This window comes from Oncorhynchus mykiss, chromosome 11, assembly GCF_057628025.1.
Source record: "Oncorhynchus mykiss isolate SJ-2025 chromosome 11, ASM5762802v1, whole genome shotgun sequence".
NCBI classification, from domain to species: Eukaryota; Metazoa; Chordata; class Actinopteri; order Salmoniformes; family Salmonidae; genus Oncorhynchus; species Oncorhynchus mykiss.
Window position 1 is genome coordinate 69115093 of NC_143032.1, and position 25367 is coordinate 69140459.

Genomic DNA, 25367 nt, shown 5'->3' on the forward strand with positions numbered 1-25367 from the left:
ACAAGATAGAACTGCCAAAGGGGGCGGTGTTGCAATTTACTGCAAAGATAGCCTGCAGAGTTCTGTCCTACTATCCAGGTCTGTACCCAAACAATTTGAACTTCTACTTTTAAAAATCCACCTTTCTAAAAACAAGTCTCTCACCGTTGCCGCCTGCTATAGACCACCCTCTGCCCCCAGCTGTGCTCTGGACACCATATGTGAACTGATTGCCCCCCATCTATCTTCAGAGCTCGTGCTGCTAGGCGACCTAAACTGGAACATGCTTAACACCCCAGCCATCCTACAATCTAAACTTGATGCCCTCAATCTCACACAAATTATCAATGAACCTACCAGGTACCTCCCCAAAGCCTTAAACACGGGCACCCTCATAGATATCATCCTAACCAACTTCCCCTCTAAATACACCTCTGCTGTCTTCAACCAAGATCTCAGCGATCACTGCCTCATTGCCTGCATCCGTAATGGGTCAGCGGTCAAACGACCTCCTCTCATCACTGTAAAACGCTCCCTGAAACACTTCAGCGAGCAGGCCTTTCTAATCGACCTGGCGGGGGTATCCTGGAAGGATATTGACCTCATCCCGTCAGTAGAGGATGCCTGGATATTTTTTAAAAATGCCTTCCTAACCATCTTAAATAAACATGCCCCATTCAAGAAATTTAGAACCAGGAACAGATATAGCCCTTGGTTCTCCCCAGACCTGACTGCCCTTAATCAACACAAAAACGTCCTATGGCGTTCTGCATTAGCATCGAACAGCCCCCGTGATATGCAGCTGTTCAGGGAAGCTAGAAACCATTATACACAGGCAGTTAGAAAAGCCAAGGCTAGCTTTTTCAAGCAGAAATTTGCTTCTTGCAACACTAACTCAAAAAAGTTCTGGGACACTGTAAAGTCCATGGAGAATAAGAACACCTCCTCCCAGCTGCCCACTGCACTGAAGATAGGAAACACTGTCACCACTGATAAATCCACCATAATTGAAAATTTCAATAAGCATTTTTCTACTGCTGGCCATGCTTTCCACCTGGCTACTCCTACCCCTGTCAACAGCACTGCACCCCCAACAGCAACTCGCCCAAGCCTTCCCCATTTCTCCTTCTCCCAAATCCATTCAGCTGATGTTCTGAAAGAGCTGCAAAATCTGGACCCCTACAAATCAGCCGGGCTAGACAATCTCTCTCAACCTCTCTTTCGTGTCGTCTGAGATTCCCAAAGATTGGAAAGCAGCTGCGGTCATCCCCCTCTTCAAAGGGGGGGACACTCTTGACCCAAACTGCTACAGACCTATATCTATCCTACCATGCCTTTCTAAGGTCTTCGAAAGCCAAGTCAACAAACAGATTACCGACCATTTTGAATCTCACCATACCTTCTCTGCTATGCAATCTGGTTTCAGAGCTGGTCATGGGTGCACCTCAGCCACGCTCAAGGTCCTAAACGATATCTTAACCGCCATCGATAAGAAACATTACTGTGCAGCCGTATTCATTGATCTGGCCAAGGCTTTCGACTCTGTCAATCACCACATCCTCATCGGCAGACTCAACAGCCTTGGTTTCTCAAATGATTGCCTCGCCTGGTTCACCAACTACTTCTCTGATAGAGTTCAGTGTGTCAAATCTGAGGGTCTGTTGTCCGGACCTCTGGCAGTCTCTATGGGGGTGCCACAGGGTTCAATTCTTGGACCAACTCTCTTCTCTGTATACATCAATGAGGTCGCTCTTGCTGCTGGTGAGTCTCTGATCCACCTCTACGCAGACGACACCATTCTGTATACTTCCGGCCCTTCTTTGGACACTGTGTTAACAACCCTCCAGGCAAGCTTCAATGCCATACAACTCTCCTTCCGTGGCCTCCAACTGCTCTTAAATACAAGTAAAACTAAATGCATGCTCTTCAACCGATCACTACCTGCACCTACCCGCCTGTCCAACATCACTACTCTGGACGGCTCTGACTTAGAATACGTGGACAACTACAAATACTTAGGTGTCTGGTTAGACTGTAAACTCTCCTTCCAGACCCATATCAAACATCTCCAATCCAAAGTTAAATCTAGAATTGGCTTCCTATTTCGCAACAAAGCATCCTTCACTCATGCTGCCAAACATACCCTTGTAAAACTGACCATCCTACCAATCCTCGACTTTGGCGATGTAATTTACAAAATAGCCTCCAATACCCTACTCAACAAACTGGATGCAGTCTATCACAGTGCAATCCGTTTTGTCACCAAAGCCCCATACACTACCCACCATTGCGACCTGTACGCTCTCGTTGGCTGGCCCTCGCTTCATACTCGTCGCCAAACCCACTGGCTCCATGTCATCTACAAGACCCTGCTAGGTAAAGTCCCCCCTTATCTCAGCTCGCTGGTCACCATAGCATCTCCCACCTGTAGCACACGCTCCAGCAGGTATATCTCTCTAGTCACCCCCAAAACCAATTCTTTCTTTGGCCGCCTCTCTTTCCAGTTCTCTGCTGCCAATGACTGGAACGAACTACAAAAATCTCTGAAACTGGAAACTCTTATCTCCCTCACTAGCTTTAAGCACCAACTGTCAGAGCAGCTCACAGATTACTGCACCTGTACATAGCCCACATATAATTTAGCCCTATCAACTACCTCTTTCCCAACTGTATTTAATTTATTTATTTATTTTGCTCCTTTGCACCCCATTATTTTTATTTCTACTTTGCACATTCTTCCATTGCAAAACTACCATTCCAGTGTTTTACTTGCTATATTGTATTTACCTTGCCACCAAGGCCTTTTTTTGCCTTTACCTCCCTTCTCACCTCATTTGCTCACATTGTATATAGACTTGTTTATACTTTATTATTGACTGTATGTTTGTTTTACTCCATGTGTAACTCTGTGTTGTTGTATCTGTCGAACTGCTTTGCTTTATCTTGGCCAGGTCGCAATTGTAAATGAGAACTTGTTCTCAACTTGCCTACCTGGTTAAATAAAGGTAAAATAAATAAATAAAATAAAGATAAAGAGTTACTTGTCTAACAGAACACAGAGGGTGTTCTTTAATGGAAGCCTCTCAAATATAATCTGTAAACTGTCATGGTCAAAATATATTTATGCAGTAGTAGCTAAGATGGGGAGAAGTCTGTCTATAATAAAGCGATGCTCTGCCTTCTTACCAACACAGTCAACAAGGCAGGTCTGGCAGGCCATAGTTTTGTCGCACCTTGACTACTTTACAGTCGTGTGGTCAGGTGCCACAAAAAAGGACTTAGGAAAATTGCAATTGGCTCAGAACAGGGCAGCACGGTTGGCCCTTGGATGTACACAGAGAGCTAATGTTAATCAAATGCTTGTCAATCTCTCCCGGCTGAAAGCGGAGAAGAGATTGACTTCATCACTACTTTTATTTATGAGAGGTATTGACATGTTGAATGCTGTCGGTCTAAACTACTGGCACACAGCTCGGACACCCATGCATACCCAACAACACATCTCTTCACAGTCCCCAAGTCCAGCACAGACTATGGGGAGGAACACAGCACTACAAAGAGCCATGACTGGAGTCAAATCAAACTTTATTTGCCACATGCGCCGAATACAACAAGTGTAGATAGACTTTTCTGTGAAATGCTTACTTACAAGCCCGTAACAAACAGTGCAGTTCAAGAAGAAGAAAAAAACAAAAAAAAACAAATGTAATAATAAAAAGTAACACAATAATGAGGCTGTATACAGGGGACACCAGTACCGAGTCTGTGTGCCGGGGTACAGACTAGTTGAGGTAATCTGTACATGTAGGTGGGGGCGAAGTGACTATGCATAAGTAACAAACAAACAGTGAGTAGCAGCAGTGTACAAGAGGAGGGGGGAGGGGGTCAATGTAAATTGTCCAGTGGCGATTGTTATGAATTGTTCAGCAGTCTATTGGCTTGGGGGTAGAAGCTGTTGTGGAGCCTTTTGGTCCTAGACTCCGGTACAGCTTGCCGTGCGGTTGCAGAGAAAAGAGTCTAGAACTTGGGTGACTGGAGTCTGACAATTTTATGGGCTTTCCTCTGACACCGCCTATTATGCAGGTCCTGGATGGCAGGAAGTTTGGCCCCAGTGATGTAATGGGCCGATCGCACCACCCTCTGTACCGCCTTATGCTGAGCAGTTGCCATACCAGGCGGAGATGCAACGGGTCAGGATGCTCTTCATGGTGCAGCTGTAGAACCTTTTGAGGATCAGGGGGCCCATGCCAAATCTTTTCAATCTCCTGGGGGGGAAAAGGTTTTGTTGTGCCCTCTTCACGACTGTCTTGGTGTGTTTGGACCATGATAGTTCACTGGTGATGTGGACTCCAAGGAAGTTAAAGCTCTCAACCAGCTCAACTACAGCCCTCTCGATGTTAATGGGGGCCTGTTCGGCCCGCTTTTTCCTGTAGTCCATGATCAGCTACTTTGTCTTGCTCACATTGAGGGAGAGGTTGTTGTCCTGGCACCACACAGCCAGTTCTCTGACTTCCTCCCTGTAGGCCGTATCATCGTTGTAGGTGATCAGGCCTACCACTGTTGTATCGTCAGCAAACTTAATGATGGTGTTGGAGTCGTGTTTGGCTACACAGTCATAGGTGAACACCCCTGAGGAGCCCCAGCATTAAGGATCAGCGTGGCAGACGTATTGCTGCCTACTCTTACCACCTGGGAGCGGCCGGTCAGGAAGTTCAGGATCCAATTTCAGAGGGAAGTGTTTAGTCCCAGAGTCCTTAGCTTAGTGATGAGCATTCTCACATAGGTGTTCCTTTTGTCCAGGTGAGAAAGGGTGGTGTGGAGTGCGATTGAGATTGCGTCATCTGCAGATCTGTTGGGGTGGTATGCGAATTGGAGTGGGTCTAGGGTGTCTGGGAGGATGCTGTTGATGTGAGCCATGACCAGCCTTTCAAAGCACTTCATGGCTACCGATGTGAGTGCCACTGTGCAGTAATCATTTAGGCAGGATACCTTCGCTTCCTTGGGCACAGGGACTATGGTGGTCTGCTTGAAACATGTAGGTATTACAGACTTGGTCAGTGAGAGGTTGTCAATGAAGACACTTGACAGTTGGTCTGCGCATGCTTTGAGTACACGTGCTGGTAATCCGTCTGGCCCAGCAGCTTTGTGCATGTTGACCTGTTAAGAGCTTATCTTCACATCTGCTACCGAGAGCGTTATCACACAGGCATGCAGAACAGCTGGTGCTCTCATGCATGCTTCAGTGTTGCTTGCCTCGACGCAAGAATAAAAGGCATTTAGCTCGTCACTGGGCAGCTTGCATCTGGGTTTCCCTTTGTAGTCCGTAATAGTTTTCAAGCCCTTCCACATCCGACAAGCGTCAGAGCCCTGTGTAGTAGGATTCAATCTTAATCCTGTATGGACGCTTCGCTTGGTTGATGGTTTGTCTAAGGGCAGGGTGGGATTTCTTATTGCGTCCGGATTAGTCTCCCGCTCCTTGAAAGCGGCACCTCTAGCCTTTAGCTCGATGCGGATGTTGCCTGGAATCCATGGCTTCTGGTTGGGATATGTACGTACAGTCACTGTGGGGACAATGTCGTCAATGCACTTTTTGATGAAGCCAATGACTGAGGTGGTGTATTCCTCAACGCCATTGGATGAATCCCGGAACATATTCCAGTCTGTGCTAGCAAAAAAAAACTGTAGTGTAGCATCCGCGTCATCTGACCAGTTCCGTATTTGAGCGAGTCACTGGTACATCCTTCTTTACTTTTTGCTTTTAAGCAGGAATCAGGAGGATAGAATTGTGGTCAGATTTGCCAAATGGAGGGTGGGGGAGAGCTTTGTATGCATCTCTGTGTGTGGAGTAAAGGTGGTCTAGGATCCCCCCCCCCCTCCCTGGTTGCACATATGACATGCTGGTAAAAATTTTGGTAAAAAAATACACACAGTACACAGTACTGACGCAAGAATTAACATTAGATTTAAAAAACACCTTATGGAACAGCGGAGATTGTGAAGCAACACACACACAGACACATGTGCGCACACACGCAGATTTAGTACTGTAGATACAGTGCCTTGCGAAAGTATTCGGCCCCCTTGAACTTTGCGACCTTTTGCCACATTTCAGGCTTCAAACATAAAGATATAAAACTGTATTTTTTTGTGAAGAATCAACAACAAGTGGGACACAATCATGAAGTGGAACGACATTTATTGGATATTTCAAACTTTTTTAACAAATCAAAAACTGAAAAATTGGGCGTGCAAAATTATTCTTACTTTCGCAAGGCACTGTATGTGGAGTGGTGGAGTAGGGGCCCGAGGGCACACAGTGTGTTGTGAATTCTGTGAATATATTGTAACGTTTTTAAAATTGTATAAAAAAGCTTTAATTTTGCTGGACCCCAGGAAGAGTAGTTGCTGCTTTGGCAGCTAATGGGGATCCATATTAAATACAATATACAATATAATGAAATCAATGTTTATTTTTCACTATGTATGGTACAATATTAGAAAACAGCCTTATTGGTCCATGTGCTAGGATATAAGGGAAAATGGTGTATTCTTATTTATCAGGATGCCTACACCTCTGCTGTTATTACAGTAGGTGGCTGCACGGGCCTCTCTAACCCAACTCCTCTTTAAAATGTTACTTTTAACTCAATTCAATGTAACTCTTGCAAGAACATCTGCTGACAACTCTAAGTGTTCAAGAACCATAGGTTTTTTTAAATTATCATGGAGCCCATGCACATTCCATGTGATAAGTTGGATTTTGTTGGTCTTTACTTGTATAGAATCAAAGTTAGACAGAACAGATAAGGTTATCATTGAAGAACCAAATAAAACCTTTTAGCAGATATGAGAAATGGGGGCAGTGGGCATTCCACACAATGGGAGGATCATAGTATAAATACAATGGTATTGTATACATTACATATACACTGAGAATTCAAACATTAAGAACATATGCTCATTCCATGACAGACTGACCAGGTGAAAGCTATGATTCCTTATCGATGTCACTAGTTCAAATCAGTGTAGATGAAGGGGTGGAGACAGGTAGGTTAAAGAAGGATTTTTAAGCCATGAGACAATTGAGACATGGATTGTGCATGTGTGCCATTCAGAGGGTGAATGGGCAAGACAAAACATGTACATGCCTTTGAATGGGGTATGGTACTGTAGTAGGTGCCAGGTGCACCGGTATGTGTCAAGAACTGCAATGCTGCTGGGTTTTTCACACTCAACAGTTTCCTGTGTGTATCAAGAATGGTCCACCACCCAAAGTACATCCAGTCAACTTGACACAAATGTGGGAAGTATTGCAGTCAACATGGGCCAGCAACATGGGTCAACATGGGCCTGTGGAACACAAACCAATATTAAGTGGGGATGTGGTCTAGGCAGATATAAAAAATTAAAAAACACAAAAAAAGTAAATAAATAATTAAACAAACCACATCTTTGTACTAGAGGCACTATGCCTTTTTAGGGCTTTTAAGCTCCAACTCTCCTAATGTACCAAAGAAAAAGTGGATTATGTCATTATACATACATTTAAGAAAGACTGCCACTTAAGTACTTCAATGAAAGTATATTGTCTGGTGTGGCTCAAATTGGGGAGAGTGGGTCCACCGGGAGAAGAAGAAGAAGTGGGTCAGAAGTTTACATACACTAAGTTGACTGTGCCTTTAAACAGCTTGGAAAATTCCAGAAAATTATGTAATGGCTTTAGAAGCTTCTGATAGGCTAATTGACATAATTTGAGTCAATTGGAGGTGTACCTGTGGATGTATTTCACGGCCTACCTATGCCCACCTTGTATATGCATATCTGACACGATAGAATACTTTCCTTTTGTTGTGGTGAGCATTGAGAGCATTTCAGCTAAGTTTTCCTGGACATTTAGCTGTTCGTTGCTTTCATTTGCATCTCCAAGTTGTTATTTGTCGTTTCCTCTAAGGGCAAGGCGCTGCATAGTTTTATCCACAGATTGGTTGCTGTTGTATATAACTGACCCGCTCACTCACTCCCGGTTGCTTGTAGATACAGTACTTAGTCCCCTTAACTTTTTTTCACATTTTGTTACGTTACAGCCTTATTCTAAAATGGATTAAAAATAATATGAAACATCACATTCACATAAGCATTTACTCAGTACTCTTTACTCAGTACTCTGTTGAAGAAGCTTTGGCAGTGATTACAGCTGTCTTCTTGGGTATGACGCTACAAGCATGGCACACCTGTATTTGGAAAGTTTCTAAAATTCTTCTCTGCAGATCCTCTCATGCTCTGTCAGATTGAATGGGGAGCGTCGCTGCACAGCTATATTCAAGTCTCTCCAGAGATGTTCGATTGGGTTCAAGTCCGGGATCTGGCTGGACCACTCAAGAACATTCAAAGACTTGTCCCAAAGACACTCCTGTGTTGTCTTGGCTGTATGCTTAGGGTCGTTGTCCTGTTGGAAGGTGAAGCTTCACCCATAGTCTGAGGTCCTAAGCGCCCTGGAGCAGGTTTTCATCAAGGATCTCTCTGTACTTTGCTCACTTCATCTTTCCCTCGACCCAGTCCCTTCCTCCGAAAAACATCCCCACAGCATGATGCTGCCACCACCACTATGCTTCACCATTGGGATGGTGCCAGGTTTCCTCCAGACGTGACTCTTGGCATTCAAGCCTGAGAGTCTCTTGTTGCCTTTTGGCAAACTCCAAGCGGGCTGTCATGTGCCATTTACTGAGGAGTGGCTTCCGTCTGGCCTCTGTACCATACAGTCCTGATTGGTGGAGTGCTGCAGAGATGGTTGTCCTTCTGGAAGGTTCTTCCATCTCCACAGAGGAACTCTGGAGCTCTGTCAGAGTGACCATCGGGTTCTTGGTCACCTCCCTGACCAAGGCCCTTCTCCCCCAATGGCTCAGTTTGGCCGGGCGGCCAGCTCTAGGTAGATTCTTGGTGGTTCCAAACGTCTTCCATTTAAGAATGATGGAGGCCACTGTGTTCTTGTGGACCTTCAATGCTGCAGAAATGTTTTGGTACCCTTCTCCAGATCTGTGCCTCGACACAATCCTGGCTCTGAGCTCTACGTACAATTCCTTTGACCTCATGGCTTGGTTTTTGCTCTGACATGCACGGTCAACTGTGGGACCTTATATAGACAGGTGTGTGCCTTTCCAAATCATGTCCAATCAGTTGAATTTACCACAGGTGGACTCCAAGTTCTAGTAACATCAAGGATAATCAATGGAAACAGGATGCACCGGAGCTCAATTTCGAGTCTCATAGCAAAGGGTCTGAATACTTATGTAAATAAGGTATTTCGTTTGTTATTTTTAATAAATGTTTTCTATTTTATAATAAGTCAGTAATCTAACACAATTTTGAAAAAGTCAAGGGGTCTGAATACTTTCCGAATGCACTGTAAATCAAATCAATTATTTTATTTGTCACACGCTTCGTAAATAGACAAACAGTGAAATGCTTCATTTGGAGCCCTCCCTACAATGCAGAGAAAAATATAAACAATAGCTGGTTACCCAGAAATGACATTATTGAGATCAAAACGGCTGCATTGGACCTTTAAAATGACTAAAACCAAATGTAAAATGTGTAGCTTGCTAAGAATCATTGTAACAAAAACTGGACAATCAGGGAGCATCAAAAATTCCAAAAGCGATGTATTTTTCTTTATTTTTCACCTTTATTTAACCAGGTAGGCAAGTTGAGAACAAGTTCTCATTTACAATTGCGACCTGGCAATAGAGTATAGAGGACTATTTTTAGCAAATTTTGACGGAAAGGAAATATAACCTTCAGACCTTGAAGCCTGAATGAGGCCCGCGGGGCAAAATAAGTTTGACACCCCTGGTCTAAACACATATTCTGAACATATCATCCTTATTTAAACCCAATGGAACGTCATTGCACACAGTTTGTCTCATATTATCACAGACTATTCAGAGAATGAGGGATACAACTAATTATAATAATCTAAAACTTGATCAAAGTATATACAGTACATAATATTTCAGTGCTATCAGAAATAACAGTTTCAAGTGTAACATCGTTCAAAACGTTCAGCAGTATAGTTGCTACCGTAGCAACCAAACGAAACTGAACTCCAACAACATCAGCAGAGCTGGGGCACGTTGGAGAAGATGGCCAAGACCACAAGTTGAGTGAGTGAGTGATGAGCAACCTCCGTGACCGGTCAGGTGTGAGCAAGGCAAGCACTCTGATTAATACTTAAACTGAATGAACAAAGACTCATATGAGTCCCTTCAGCTCCTATTATTCCTGATGTCCATACAAATGCACCATGGGCCCTGCAGTGCAGTCAGACGCTCTGTTCTGGCCATCTGACTGTTGCAGTGAGTGAAAGGCAACATCTGTAATAAAGACGAGCCAAGTTACCTCCCAAAAGGCAGCCACTGTGCTTGGAGTGGAATGAAACAGGTGCTGGCATACATTGTAATTTGAAAGAGTCTGTGTTCATATTTTATAACCATTCTATGAGGTGTTGGTAGTCAAGCAGAAGAAAATGCAAGGCAGCTGAACTCTGGCGAGCACTGGCCAAACTAAAGCAATGGGGAAACACTTCGATAGAGAACCTCTTCTGCAATATCTCTGACAAACCAGGTGGTGGTCCTGGAAAGCAATGGGGCCAGACAGTGTTTGCTGTTCGTCAGCACTTTAACTAAATAATTAAGAATATTTGTGTAAAACCAGGTGAGTCATGTGCCTTAAAACTGCAGCTTTCTGCTGTTTGGGATTGCTGCTGCTGAGCGGCTCTGACTGATATAGAACAAACAGTATGACCTAAGCCTTGGTTATTAATGGTTGAATCGTCTGGTAAGCTGTCTCTCTCATCCCTAAAAGACTTGACAGACTAACATGAACGTCAGCCGTGCACAGCAGGTGCGTCGCGAGTCGTCCTATCGCCTCTCACCACAGAACGTAGGCCATCATTTTCTGTTCATTTCCAGACAATAATACATGTTGAATCGACATAGTTTGTTGACACCCAGCAGGTGATCTACTGTACGACTGATGTTCATTATGATGTGTCGTGTCAGTCCAGACTGGCGGGGGACCTAATGTAGTGTACTGTAAGTGAAGAGTATTTCCAAAATTCTATAAAATCAACCAATTTTTAAGTGCTTTTTAATCCGATATGAATGCTTAGGGGTGTTCTCAGTTTGTTTATTTATAGATATTAGATGTGTATGAAAATGTGTTTTATTGCAAAGCGCTATATATTCATTGTTTTTCTAAAATTTAATGTTCATATCATGCATATTTGACTGTGATATGTGATTGCTCACCTAGCTATTTTAAGATTAATGTATTTACTGTAAGTCACTCTGGATAAGAGCATCTGCTAAATTACTAAAGTGTGCATGTTTTTCATAAAGATCTCATATTACTGTATTGAATATATATACACACAGTGGGGCAAAAAAGTATTTAGTCAAAATGAGAGAAGAAAAATCCAGAAAATCACATTGTAGGATTTATTATGAATTTATTTGCAAATTATGGTGGAAAATAAGTATTTGGTCAATAACAAAAGTGTATCTCAATACTTTGTAATATACCCTTTGATGGCAATGACAGAGGTCAAACGTCTTCACAAGGTTTTCACACACTGTTGCTGGTATTTTGGCCCATTCCTCCGTGCAGATCTCCTCTAGAGCAGTGATGTTTTGGGGCTGTTGCTGGGCAACATGGACTCCCTCCAAAGATTTTCGATTTGGTTGAGATCTGGAGACTGGCTAGGCCACTTCAGGACCTTGAAATGCTTCTTACGAAGCCACTCCTTCGTTGCCCGGGCAGTGTGTTTGGGATCATTGTCATGCTGAAAGACCCAGCCACGTTTCATCTTCAATGCCCTTGCTGATGGAAGGAGGTTTTCACTCAAAATCTCACGATACATGGCCCCATTCATTCTTTCCTTTACACGGATCAGTCGTCCTGGTCCCTTTGCAGAAAAACAGCCACAAAGCATAATGTTTCCACCCTCTGCTTCACAGTAGGTATGGTGTTCTTTGGATGCAACTCAGCATTCTTTGTCCTCCAAACACGACGAGTTGAGTTTTTACCAAAAAGTTCTATTTTGGTTTCATCTGACCATATGACATTCTCCCAATCTTCTTCTGGATCATCCAAATGCTCTCTAGCAAACTTCAGACGGGCCTGGACATGTACTGGCTTAAGCAGGGGGACACGTCTGGCACTGCAGGATTTGAGTCCCTGGCGGCGTAGTGTGTTACTGATGGTAGGCTTTGTTACTTTGGTCCCAGCTCTCTGCAAGTCATTCACTAGGTCCCCCCGTGTGGTTCTGGGATTTTTTCTCACCGTTCTTGTGATCATTTTGACCCCACGGGGTGAGATCTTGCGTGGAGCCCCAGATCGAGGGAGATTATCAGTGGTCTTGTATGTCTTCCATTTCCTAATAATTGCTCCCACAGATGATTTCTTCAAACCAAGCTGCTTACCTATTGCAGATTCAGTCTTCCCAGCCTGGTGCAGGTCTACAATTTTGTTTCTGGTGTCCTTTGACAGCTCTTTGGTCTTGGCCATTGTGGATTTTGGAGTGTGACTGTTTGAGGTTGTGGACAGGTGTCTTTTATACTGATAAGTTCAAACAGGTGCCATTAATACAGGCAACTAGTGGAGGACAGAGGAGTCTCTTAAAGAAGAAGGTCTGTGAGAGCCAGAAATCTTGCTTGTTTGTAGGTGACCAAATACTTATTTTCCACCATAATTTGCAAATAAATTCATTAAAAATCCTACAATGTGATTTTCTGGATTTTTTTCTCTCCATTTTGTCAGTCATAGTTGAAGTGTACCTATGATGAAAATTACAGGCGTCTCTCATCTTTTTAAGTGGGAGAACTTGCACAATTGATGGCTGACTAAATACTTTTTTGCCCCACTGTATACACACACAGTACATACACACAGATGTGTACAGTTCTTTATAAAAACAAATGTAGGCTAGTTATTGGTTACATTTTACTTATTCTGAAAGTGAGGCATATAGCATTTTGCTAAATAGTTCCCGCCCATGCTGAAACATGAGGTAATTGTGGCGGGTGAATGGCAAGACAATGGATCTCAGGATCTCGTCATGGTAACTGTGCATTCAAATTTCCATTGATAAAATGGATTGTGTTCATTTTGTAGCTTTAGCATGCCCATACCATAACCACCACGCTGTCTGCCATCTGCCTGGTACAGTTGAAACCGTGATTCATCAATGAAGAGCACACTTATACAGTGTGCCAGAGGCCATCAAAGGTGAGCATATAAAGACTGAAGTCGGTTACGATGCCGAACTGCAGTCAGGTCAAGGCCCTGGTGAGGATGACACGCACGCAGATGAGCTTCCCTGAGATGGTTTCTAAACAGTTTGCGCAGAAACCCACAGTTTTATTATCACATTTTAGCATGGCCTTTTATTGCCCACAGCACAAGGTTCACCTGTGTAATGATTATACTGTTGAATCAATTTCTTGATATACCGCACATGTCAGGTGGATGGATTATTTTGGCAAAGGAGAAACACTCACTAACAGGGATGTAAACAAATTTGTGCACAAAATTAGAGAGAAATTAACTTTTTGTGCGTCTGGAAAATTTCTGGGATCTTTTATTTCAGCTCGAAACATGGGACCAACATTTCACATGTTGTGTTTATATTTAGTGTAATTTATTTAAACAAAACAAGTTAATTTACCTACATTTCTGAATTCACATATAGCGTTTCTGAATTAAGCTCTTCAAGTATTCCGTACCTCGTAGTGGGCGATCCTCTGGGACTCGGAAATGAGCTGAGCGCTGCACACTTTGCAGTAGGTGTCTGTGAAAAGCCCTTGGTCCACTTCTGTAGACTTCATCTGGTGGGAGAGAGGAGAGATAAACAACTACATGAAATGTAACACTGGGTTGGGCATTTTTAAATTAGGAACTTTAAAATAGCACAGAATATAATATGCTTGAATGGATCAAGTGCAATGAAGGGACATAATGGAGCAAGTAAATTATAATGTAATACTAAGATAGATAGTTGATCAGACCTGCTTCCATTAGAGAACTCACATTGCAGATTTGGGAGCACTCACATTCATCTCATCAACGTTGTGGAGCCTTCATTAGGCATGGCAGATGAGCAGAGAAGTCAAGCACGTATAAACTATGGCAACACTTTAAGCATTAAAACAAATCTAGAAAAATTAACTGATTATAATACCTAGTTACTTAAAAGGGGCAATCTGAAGCTATATATTTTTTTTACTTCTAAATTAGTGATACATATCCATTGATTCTTGATGAAACGTATTCATAACCCTTGACTTATTCCACATTTTGTTGTGTTACAGCCTAAATTCCAAATGTATTCCATTTTTTTCACCCATCTACACACAATAGCCCATAATGACAAAGTGAAAACATGTTTTTGTACATTTGAGCAAATTTATAAAGAATGAAACACCCTGAGTCAATACATTTTAGAATCACCTTTGGCAGCATCTACAGCTGTGAGTCTTTCTGGGTTAGTCTAGGAGCTTTGCACACCTGGATTGTATAATATTTGCACATTATTCTTTTTTTTATTTTTCAAGCTTGTTGATCATTGCTAGACAGCCATTTTCAAGTCTTGCCATAGATTTTCAAGCTGATTTAAGTCAAAACTGTAACTACGTCACACAGGAACAATCTATGTTATCTTGGTAAGCAACTCCAGTGTATATTTAGCCTTCTTTTTTAGGTTATTGTCCTGCTGAAAGGTTAATTCATCTCCCAGTGTCTGTTGGAAAGCAGACTATCCTCTAGGATTTTGCCTGAACTTAGCTCTATTCCATTTATTTTTATCCTACAAAAACTCCCTAGTCCTTGCCGATGACAAGCATACCCATAACATGATGCAGCCACCAGCATGCTTGAACATATGAAGAGTGATACTCAGTGATGTGCTGTATTGGATTTGCCCCAAACATAAAGCTTTATATTCAGGACATAAAGTAAATTTCTTTGCACATTTTTTGCAGTTTTACTTTAGTGCCTTATTGCAAACAGGATGCATGTTTTATGTTTCATGTTCCTTCTTTAGATTAGTATTGTGGAGTAACTACAATGTTGTTGATCCAGTTCTCCTATCCCAGCCATTACACTTTGTAACTGATTTAAAGTCACCATTGGCATCATCCTTCCTCTCCAGCAACTGAGTTAGGAAGGATGCCTGCATCATTGTATTGACTGGGTGTATTGGTACACCATCCAAAGTGTCATTAATAACTTATTCATGCTCAAAGGGATATTCAATGTCTGCTTTTTATATTTTTACCCCATCTACCGACAGGCGCTCTTCTTTGCGAGTCATTGGAAAACCTCCCTGGTCTTTGTGGTTGAATCTGTGTTTTAAATGCACTGCTTGACTGAGGGACCTTACAGATCATTTTATGTATTGATAAGGTATTGATGAGGTAGTCATTCAAAATTATGTTAAACACTATTACTGCACACAGAGTGAGTCTATGCAACGTATGATGTGACTTGTTAAGCACATTTTTACTCCTGAATTTATTTAAGCTAGCCATAAAAGGGTTGAATACTTTTAAAATTAAGATAACACTTTGACTTTATGGGGTATTGTGCATAGGCCGGTGACAGAACATCTCAATTTAATCCATTTTAAATTCAGACTAACATAGGGTTGCAAAGGGTCGGAAACTTTACGGTAAATGGGAAGTTAAGCCCGGGAATTTGGGGAATTTTGCTTAAATTAATTTAAAAAAGCTTTTTTGTGGGATACACATAAGGCAATTCTGGGTCTTGTGGCATATTTTGGTGAAACTATCCCCAATTCAATGGAATTGCAACCCTCTGCATGCACAGTGCATTCTTCCACCACATGTACAGCTGATTCTCAAGATCTTGCACACTCATGAGATGCTTTTGAGCCCACACTATTACACTGTCTGAGCCAAGGACTACTGCTTTCTGGAAAGTTTTGATTACAATACTGGGTGGGGTGAATATATTTGATATGACATACATGATTTTTGTTGTTAACTAGTAAATAGTAGCCTACAGCAAAGTGTGTTTAAACTATTTCTGTTAGTTCGTTTTTGCTACCATGTGGGTTTTAGCTAACGTGAGCCTGCTAACTGAGAAGTGTTAATTCACCTGTTTCCATACATGTTTCATTTTAAAACATGTATCTTACAAAGGAGTTGTTTAATCTTAACTGCTTAACTACTTATCTGTACATGAAATTGTATTTGTTGTTTTTTTACAAAACTATTTTTTTTACAGGAAAATGCCACAGGTACTATCTGATGTGTGGAGACATTTCACTGCAGCTAATGTAGAAGGGAAAGCTGTGTACATTTGCAAATACTGTGCCAAATCATATGTGAAGAATGCAACAAAGTCGCAGAATTATCTGGCCAAGAGCAAAAAGTTCCCTCAGCGCTCACAACAAGCAACCTCTGACAAAAGTCCCTCTACTTCTATTTGAGGTGAAAATTATTAATCAAATACCGTATTGATAGCAACAGCTCATGGTCCTCCTGAAATCAGATTTTTTTTTGAGTCAATGGAGGAACGTAGTCAGAGAAATGCTGATGAATTTCTTGCTCAAGCTGTGTATGCAACTGGTTCATCTCTGATGCTCACAGGCAACGTGTATTGGAAGAGATTTCTAAATGTTCTTCGCCCAGCATACACATCTCCATCCACTCATTTCCTGGATGCATAGTTCAACAGAGTTCAAGTTAAGAGCAAGCAAATCATAGAGAAAGCAGCAATCTCTGATCGGTGGTCGAATGTTCGTGGACATGGAATAATTAACTACTTGATGACAGGGGGCAGTATTTTCACGTCCGGATGAAATGCTTGCCCAAATTCAACTGCCTGCTACTCATCCCTAGAAGATAAGATATGCATATTATTAGTAGATCTGGATTGAAAACACTCTGAAGTTTCTAAGTTTGAATCATGTCTGTGAGTATAACAGAACTTGTTTAGCAGGCAAAACCCAGAGGACAAACTATTCAGATTTATTTTTTTGGGTCACTCTTTTCAATAGTTTTTCATTGGGAATCGAGATTTCTAAGGGACCTTCTTGCAGTTCCTAACGCTTCCACTGGATGTCAACAGTCTTTAGAAATTGGTAGAGGTTTTTCCTTTGTGTAATGAAGATGAACGGCCATCTTGAACGATGGTAACTTGAAGTGTACTGTTAGATAGAGGCGCATGACCAGAAAGCTAGCTACAGTTTGTTTTCCTCCTGTATTGAACACAGATCATCCCGTCTTCAATTTGATTGATTATTTACGTTACAAAATACCTAAAGTTGTATTACAAAAGTAGTTTGAAATGTTTTGGCAAAGTTTACAGGTAACTTTTGAGATATTTTGTAGTCAAGTTGCGCAAGTTGGAACCGGTGTTTTTCTGGATCAAACGCGCCAAATAAATGGACATTTTGGATATATATATATATATATATATATATATATATATATATATATATATATCGACGGAATTAATCGAACAAAATGACCATTTGTGATGTTTTTGGGACATATTGGAGTGCCAACATAAGAAGCTCGTCAAAGGTAAGGCATGAATTATATTTTTATTTCTGCGTTTTGTGTTGCGCCTGCAGGGTTGAAATATGCTTCTCTCTCTTTGTTTACTATGGTGCTATCCTCAGATAATAGAATGTGCATTTCATATCTCAAAATCATAAAACTCATGGGATATACAGGGTCAACATATATGATCACCACTTTTGATGTACAGTTACAAGATGACATGACGTCAAACCCAGGGTTGTTCTGAACAGAATGAGTCTATTTTTGTTTATTTTAAAAGAAAGAAATGCTGCTTGACACACGCACCTGAATGCACTCATGAGTCCTTTCTACGTGTGCCAAAATTAGGATCTGTTTCCTTGAATTGCCTTGCGAAAGCCTAACACTGTAAGATTGTATTTCTAACTTCGCTATTCATGTTGGCAATAGAACAAGATTTCAACTGTGTGATGGCGGGGATGCAAGGTTGTGTTCCAAATGAAACAACTATGTGTGCTTGCTCTAGTACCTTATAGTTGAAGACTCTTCTTTGAGTCATAAAAGTGTATTGAAATTCCTTAGGATCTATGCACACTTTGGAGACGTGGGTGGCCACTTGGAGACACCAGTTAGTCCTCTCATATGTTGCACCTACCCAACATTTTCCAGGAATAGTCATGTTACTAAATGTATTCAGAGTACCTTCTGATTCCTTATCAACAAATGCGGCAAAAAGTACAATAAATGTAAAAAGCACATAAAATCAAGAGTAATGTTTGGATTCAGTCGTGTCAGGTGAACTGTTGTGTATTCAACTTTGGTCTCACTCGTTTCCCATTATCTACAAACTGTTCCCTTTCAGTTGCTACCATGGTTATGCATATGCTTTTAATATTTCTTCTGTAAGAAACATTTCAATGTAGCCCTATCCATATAGGCCAATTCCCACAAGTGTAAAAGGCTAAAAGAGAATATCACCATATACTTAAATAATACAAGACGAATCCTAACATTAAAAAACATATCTTATGTATGTAATGTCTTCTTTATACAAAAGTTTGGACATATTCAGTTATTTGTCCCTTATTGGCATCTCCAAATCACTAGCTTTAAATAAAACAAATAGGACCACATAACACTATAACACTGGTATTGGAAAAGCCTTTGGGTACGTGTTGTCCTACAGGAAATAGCAGGTGAACAATCTAGCAAAACCTTTCTGCCTTAGGGTGGCCCATTCATCGCTTCTTTTTCTCTTTCTATCCATGATTATGTGTAAATAAATCATGAGCCCATTGGATGGAGACAGATCCTCCAGATGATTTATTTGTGTAGCCTGCCCTGGAGTAACAGGTACTGCAGGTGAATAAAATAAACAATAAGCAAGGTGAGGAGGAGTGAGGAACGTGTTAGAGGACAAATGCAAAAAGCTATCTCAGTAAACTCCTCAATACTTTCTACTTTTACACATTTTATTCAATTCACATTGATTTGCCTGGTTGTCATCACTGGACATTTTTGTTATCATTGAACTGTTATTTTACTCTTTTGCACATGTATTTTCATAACTTGCCGTATGAATAGTACAATAAAGTACAGATAGTTTGGTGAAGTGTGAATAGTGTGGTAGTGTAGGGATAGGCACTTGCCAGCGGATGTGTTTCAGAGCTGAAGGACAAGTTGAGGATGCAGGAAAAACAGGATATACACATAAGATCTTCAAGTAGTAACGTCAAAAGAAAAGGCCCAGCTCATCCATCGGAGCATAAATCAATGTCACGCTGATAGGTTACTTAACTTCACTTGAGATACCTATAAAGCAAGCAATCAAACAACTTTGAACCATACCAAACAAAGGTTCAGTCTAAGCTGTTCAAAGTTGAAGTGATCTGGAGTGAAGATGGGTGGTTGGCCAAACAGTTCACACCCTGCATTAGTGTCCTTTTCACAAGTTCATGGTGACCTCAGGAGTTCTCCAGGGGGTCCATTTATAAACCGTGCGTACTGTACAGACAAAATATACCCCAAAAATATGTGCCAGTTTTCCCACAAAAGTTGGCATTTCTAAAAACTGAACTTGGCATGAGAATGTCCTTACCTCCACGAAAACATTAGACCATGATTATGCACTTTTTCTAGTTGAAGTATTCTTTTGCAAGCAGGCAAGTAAGTATTTTTTGCAAATGGAGGGATATATATATTTTTTTATCAAAATGATAAAATTTGCCATGGCTCTTTCTTTTAGAAACTGTTGTGGCCTAATTCCAATAGTTCCAAATTATACCGGTGTTATTGTTGCCATAAATGGTGAATGGAGGGTGATTTCCAGGCGGAGTTATAATGCTTGTTCACGCACTCAGTTTTAGGACAGGTCTGATTTATAATGGAAAACATACATACTGTATATGTATGGCATGCAGTTTACAAATCTCAATATTTTTTGACTTACGGATTCTTTTCAGAAATTGCGTATTCTTTTCAGGACTGGCAGGCCCTACAATTTGCCAAACTAGCCATTCAAAGTCAAACATAATGTATTTTCAGAGATTTATTCTGCATAATAAGTCCTACCCTACAATCACATTACTTTAATAATAATTGATTGGATTTATATAGAGCTTTTCTACCAACTTAGGTACTCAAAACGCTTTACATAGTAAGGGGGAAACTCCAACACTGTAGCGGGGTGCATAATTGGCGGCAGAGAAGTCAGGCGCAGGAGATCAGAACTGGGTAATAACCAGAGATTTATTAAGCAAAACCAACGGCATCCAGAACAACAAGATAAATAGGCACAAAAATAACCCGTTGTGCGCTCACTGGGAACGTGCACAAGCACTACAATAAACAATCCCATACAAAGCCTTTGGTGGAACAGAGGGTTAAATACACAACAAGTAAATGAGGGAATTGAAACCAGGTGTGTGGAAAAACAAGACAAAACAAACGGAAAATGAAAAGTGGATCGACGATGGCTAGAAGACCGGCGACGTAGAAAGCCACCCGAACAAGGAGAGGACCCGACTTCGGCGGAAGTCGTGACAAACACCAATGTGTGTCACGCATGGCGACCATTTTTGTGCCAGAACGCTCACCACATATCAGCTATCAGGTGGAGAAGTAAGGAGTGATATACTCCAATTAGGAATGAGGGGGATGATTAGGTGGCCATGATGGAATGGGGCAAGGTTGGGAATTTACCCATGACACCAGGGTTAACACTCCTACTCTTACAATACATTTCATGGGATTTGTTATGAGCACAGAGAGTCAGGACATGCATTTAACGTCTCATCCAAAAGAATGCACACACTGCCCTGGTGCATTGGGATTTCTTTAGACCAGAGGAAAGAGTGCACCCACTGGACCTCCAACACCCCTAACCACAGCATCTCCCATCCAGGGGCAGATCAGGACCGACCCGGTTTAGCTTCAGAGGCAAGCCAGCAGTGGGATGCAGGTTGGTATGCGGATGTTAACATAGATATTTTGATTAACACTTTAAAATGACTTGGATATTTTCTTTATCACTGTAAAATAACAGTGATAGAGAATATATATATTTCTCAGTAACATAATTTTCTCTAAATCTCTGGGTTTATGTAGGAGTCTGTTTTAATCTGAGTAACCCTTACTCTTCCATTTGAATTATCCCATTAATGCCAAGTACAGGATTATTTTGTTCCAGACTGCCTTTTCACCTTTTGGCATTTTGTGTCGCTTGTTCTTTAAAATAATGTGACCTTGGCACTGAGTTCCAGCGGGCAGCACAATGCCTGTAAGCTGTTATCAGTGGAGAGAGGGAGGGAGGCTGGCATTCAGAGCTCCTGTGTAGAGGAGGGGAGGGGCCAAAGCACCAAACTGACAGGATGAGGAGAAAACCCAGTGTCTGAATGCTGCAGCTCCAACCAACAAACTAATAGGGGAAGAGCAGAGGAGATTGAATAAATAAATCAGTGCAACCTCCGCTCAGGAGCCCACATCGACGTCAACATGTGCTGCCGAGTCACATTGGGCTGTCGTCTAGGTGCCCCCCCCCCCCCCCCCCCCCCTTGGCTGAGGAAAGGCCTGACGCTGCACTCATTCATTCACCAGCTACATAGGAAGAGAAAACACAACTGTCATGAGCTAGCCAATCTCTGTCTGTATCTACTTCGCTCTCCCTCTGTTTCCCTGTCCTCTCTCGCTCTCTCATTCTATCCATATTCTCAAAGATCTCTCTAAACATACAGAAATTAGGCTTTACATTTCACAAGGAATACAATGCTTGGAAAGCCTCGGAAATGTGTATATAACAACTAGAGAGTGGAAATAGGTTAGGAAGATGGAATGGAACTTTTGTTGAACTGAATAATTGATTGAAAACGTGAGTCAACAGTTCCGTGTAAATCATTCAAGGTGTTCAGCACACTGCTCTAACTTGGTCATTAGTGGGTTTAGGAGAGAGTGGCACCTCTATAATTCATGACCAAAAAAGTTTGTGAATTTGTTCAAATCATTTAACTAATTTATCTTATATAACACTTTGAATGTAACTTGTTGTTGACTGACCCAGACTATCCATAAATTTTTAACATGTTTTGAAATAGTTACATCTTCTGAAATGGTTACATTAGTAAGAAATGTAAACATTTTATGAGCTCAAAAAGTAATCTTGTCACTGAATAACATTATTGAGCCTTGAATACAGCATTGTTTCAAAATAGCTAAAATGAAAAGACTAATGGAATACCAATTTATCTCCCCCCCTTCAAATCGCTCCCTAAGAGCGTAAGAGCAGGTCAAGTGCTACATTTGCTCTAATGGAGGAGAAAATATGAATATGCAGTCACATTACTGTCACATAAATCAATCCCATCCATTCCAAGAAACTCCTAACATTTCCTTCAGCAGACACAGTTGAAGTCGGAAGTTGACATACATACACTTAGTTGGAGTCATTAAAACTCGTCGTTCAACCACTCCACAAATATCTTGCTAACAAACTATAGTTTTGGCAAGTCGGTTAGGACATCTACTTTGTGCATGACACAAGTAGTTTTACTAAGATTTGTTAACAGATCACAATTCCAGTGGGTCAGAAGTTTACATACACTAAGTTGACTGTGCCTTTAAACAGCTTGGAAAATTCCAGAAAATTATGTCATGGCTTTCGAAGCTTCTGATAGGCTAATTGACATAATTTGAGTCATTTGGAGGTGTACCTTTAGATGCATTTCAAGGCCTACCTTCAATCTCAGTGCCTCTTTGGGAAAATCATGGGAAAATCAAAAGAAATCAGCCAAGACCTCAGAAACGTTTTTTTTAGACATTTACAAGTATGGTTCATCCTTGGGAGCAATTTCCAAATGCCTGAAGGTACCACGTTCATCTGTACAAACAATAGTAAGCAAGTATCAACACCATGGGACCGCGCAGCCATCATACGGCTGGAGACGCATTCTGTCTCCTAGAGATGAAATGTGCAAATCAATCCCAGATCAGCAGCAAAGGACCTTGTGAAGATGCTGGAGGAAACAGGTACAAAAGTATCTATATCCACAGTAAAACAAGTCCTATATTGACAAAACCTGAAAGGCCGCTCAGCAAGGAAGAAGCCACTGCTCCAAAACCTCCATAAAAAATCCAGACTACGGTTTGCAACTGCACATGGGGACAAAGATCGTACTTTCTGGAGAAATGTCCTCTGGTCTGACAAAACAAAAATAGAACTGTTCGGCCATAATGACCATCGTTATGTTTGGAGGAGAAAGGGGAGGCTTGCATGCCAAAGAACACCATTCCAACCATGAAGCACAGGGGTGGCATGTTGTGGGGTGCTTTGCTACAGGAGGGACTGGTGCACTTCACAAATAGATGGCATCATGAGAAAGGAAAATTATGTTAATATATTGAAGCAACATCTCAAGACATCAGTCACAAAGGTAAAGCTTGGTCGCAAATGGGTCTTGCAAATGGACAATGTCCCCAAGCATACTTCCAAAGTTGTGGCAAAATGGCTTAGAGACAACAAAGTCAAGGTATTGGAGTGTCATCACAAAGCTTTGACCTCAATCCTATAGAAAATTTGTGGGCAGAACTGAAAAAGTGTTTGCGAGCAAGGAGGCCTACAAACGTGACTCAGTTACACCAGCTCTGTCAGGAGGAATGGGCCAAAATTCACCCAACTTATTGTGAGAAGCTTGTGGAAGGCTACCCAAAACGTTTGACCCAAGTTAAAAGCAATGCTACCAAATACTTATTGAGTGTATGTAAACTTCTGACCTACTGGGAAAGTGATGAAAGAAATAAAAGCAGAAATAAATAATTCTCTCTACCAATATTCTGACATTTCATATTCTTAAAATAAAGTGGTGACCCTAACTTGCCTAAGACATGGAATTGTTACTCAGACTAAATGTCAGGAATTGTGAAAAACTGAGTTTAAATGTATTTGGCTAAGGTGTATGTAAACTTCCGACTTCAACTGTAGCTGCTAATTACCCAGGGTTCAGAGCAGTGTAGTGTGAGGGTCCATGTTAAAGGACACATGACAACCAACATAATTTGTTTTACCTTTATTTAACTAGGCAAGTCAGTTAAGAACAAATTCTTATTTTCAATGATGGCCTAGGAACAGTGGGTTAACTGCCTTGTTCAAGGGCAGAACAAAAGATTTTTACCTTGTCAGCTCTGGGATTTCATCTTGCACCTTTCGGGTACTAGTCCAACGCTTTAACCATTAGGCACCCTGCCGCCCCACGCTACCTGCCGCCCCACGCTACCTGCCGCCCCACGCTACCTGCCGCCCCACGCTACCTGCCGCCCCACGCTACCTGCCTGCCCCACGCTACCTGCCGCCCCACGCTACCTGCCGCCCCACGCTACCTGCCGCCCCACGCTACCTGCCGCCCCACGCTACCTGCCGCCCCACGCTACCTGCCGCCCCACGCTACCTGCCGCCCCACATGCTCCTATGAACTTCACCTGTTCATTCTATGTCAAAAACATTTTTCACCAAATTTTCCATCCTAAAAATGTGGAATAAGCAAAGGCTTTGATTTCTGGTCAAAAAAAACATTGAAAAACACAATGTTGAAGTAAAGACCCCTGTCAACTAATATCAACACATATTTAGTTTTGGATCCATTTTTATTGAAAATAAACATTGCCTTGTGCCTTGTAATTCTCTTACCAACAACCCACATATCTTGAAGAAAGTTTCTGATCTCTCTCGCTCTCTCATGAGGATGAAGGATAATGAAAGTTCACAGAAGTAACAAGTAAAATTAGACCTATCCATTAGTTAGTGTTTTTACTGATAACACATTTTGTTTATGAATTATTCAGTTATTAAAACTTGAAATTCGTTAACGGAATTTTTTCAATTGAATTGGCTACAATGGGAAATCATAGTAGTCACAAACAACATGTGGGGGTCACAAGTTTGGACAGCTCAGTTCAGTACTGTACAGTAGAGTAGAGTTCAGTACAGGACACAGTAGAGCACACTAGAGTACACTATAATGTACAGTACTGTATGATACTCTGCTTTACTGTACTGAACTCTACAAATCTCTACGCGAATGTATACTTGACTGTAATCTACTGAGCTCTACCGCGCTGTACTTTGATGTCCACACTTGTGAATCATAGACATCAATGATTGGTTTCAGATTTGGTCCGGTCCAACCAAATTTGATCTCGTTTGGAGCAAAAGATGATTAAAATAATAGCCATTGTTAAGAGTAATACCCCAATATGCAAAGGAGGATATTGCATATTTGTACCTATTCAGGATACATCACCATGAAGAGAATGACATTCATATCCATAAATAACCAT

The 25367-nt window shown here is 41.5% G+C and overlaps 1 protein-coding gene across 1 annotated transcript in view; it reads right to left on the minus strand.

Moving 5' to 3' along the window:
• The window catches only part of LOC110535096 (zinc finger matrin-type protein 4), a 206560-nt gene that overhangs the window by 161292 nt on the left and 19901 nt on the right, over nt 1–25367 (minus strand). The window contains exon 2 of the mRNA XM_036936175.2: nt 13761–13862. Within this exon, the coding sequence (XP_036792070.2) occupies nt 13761–13862 (102 nt within the window). The remainder of the gene's footprint in view (nt 1–13760; nt 13863–25367) is intronic.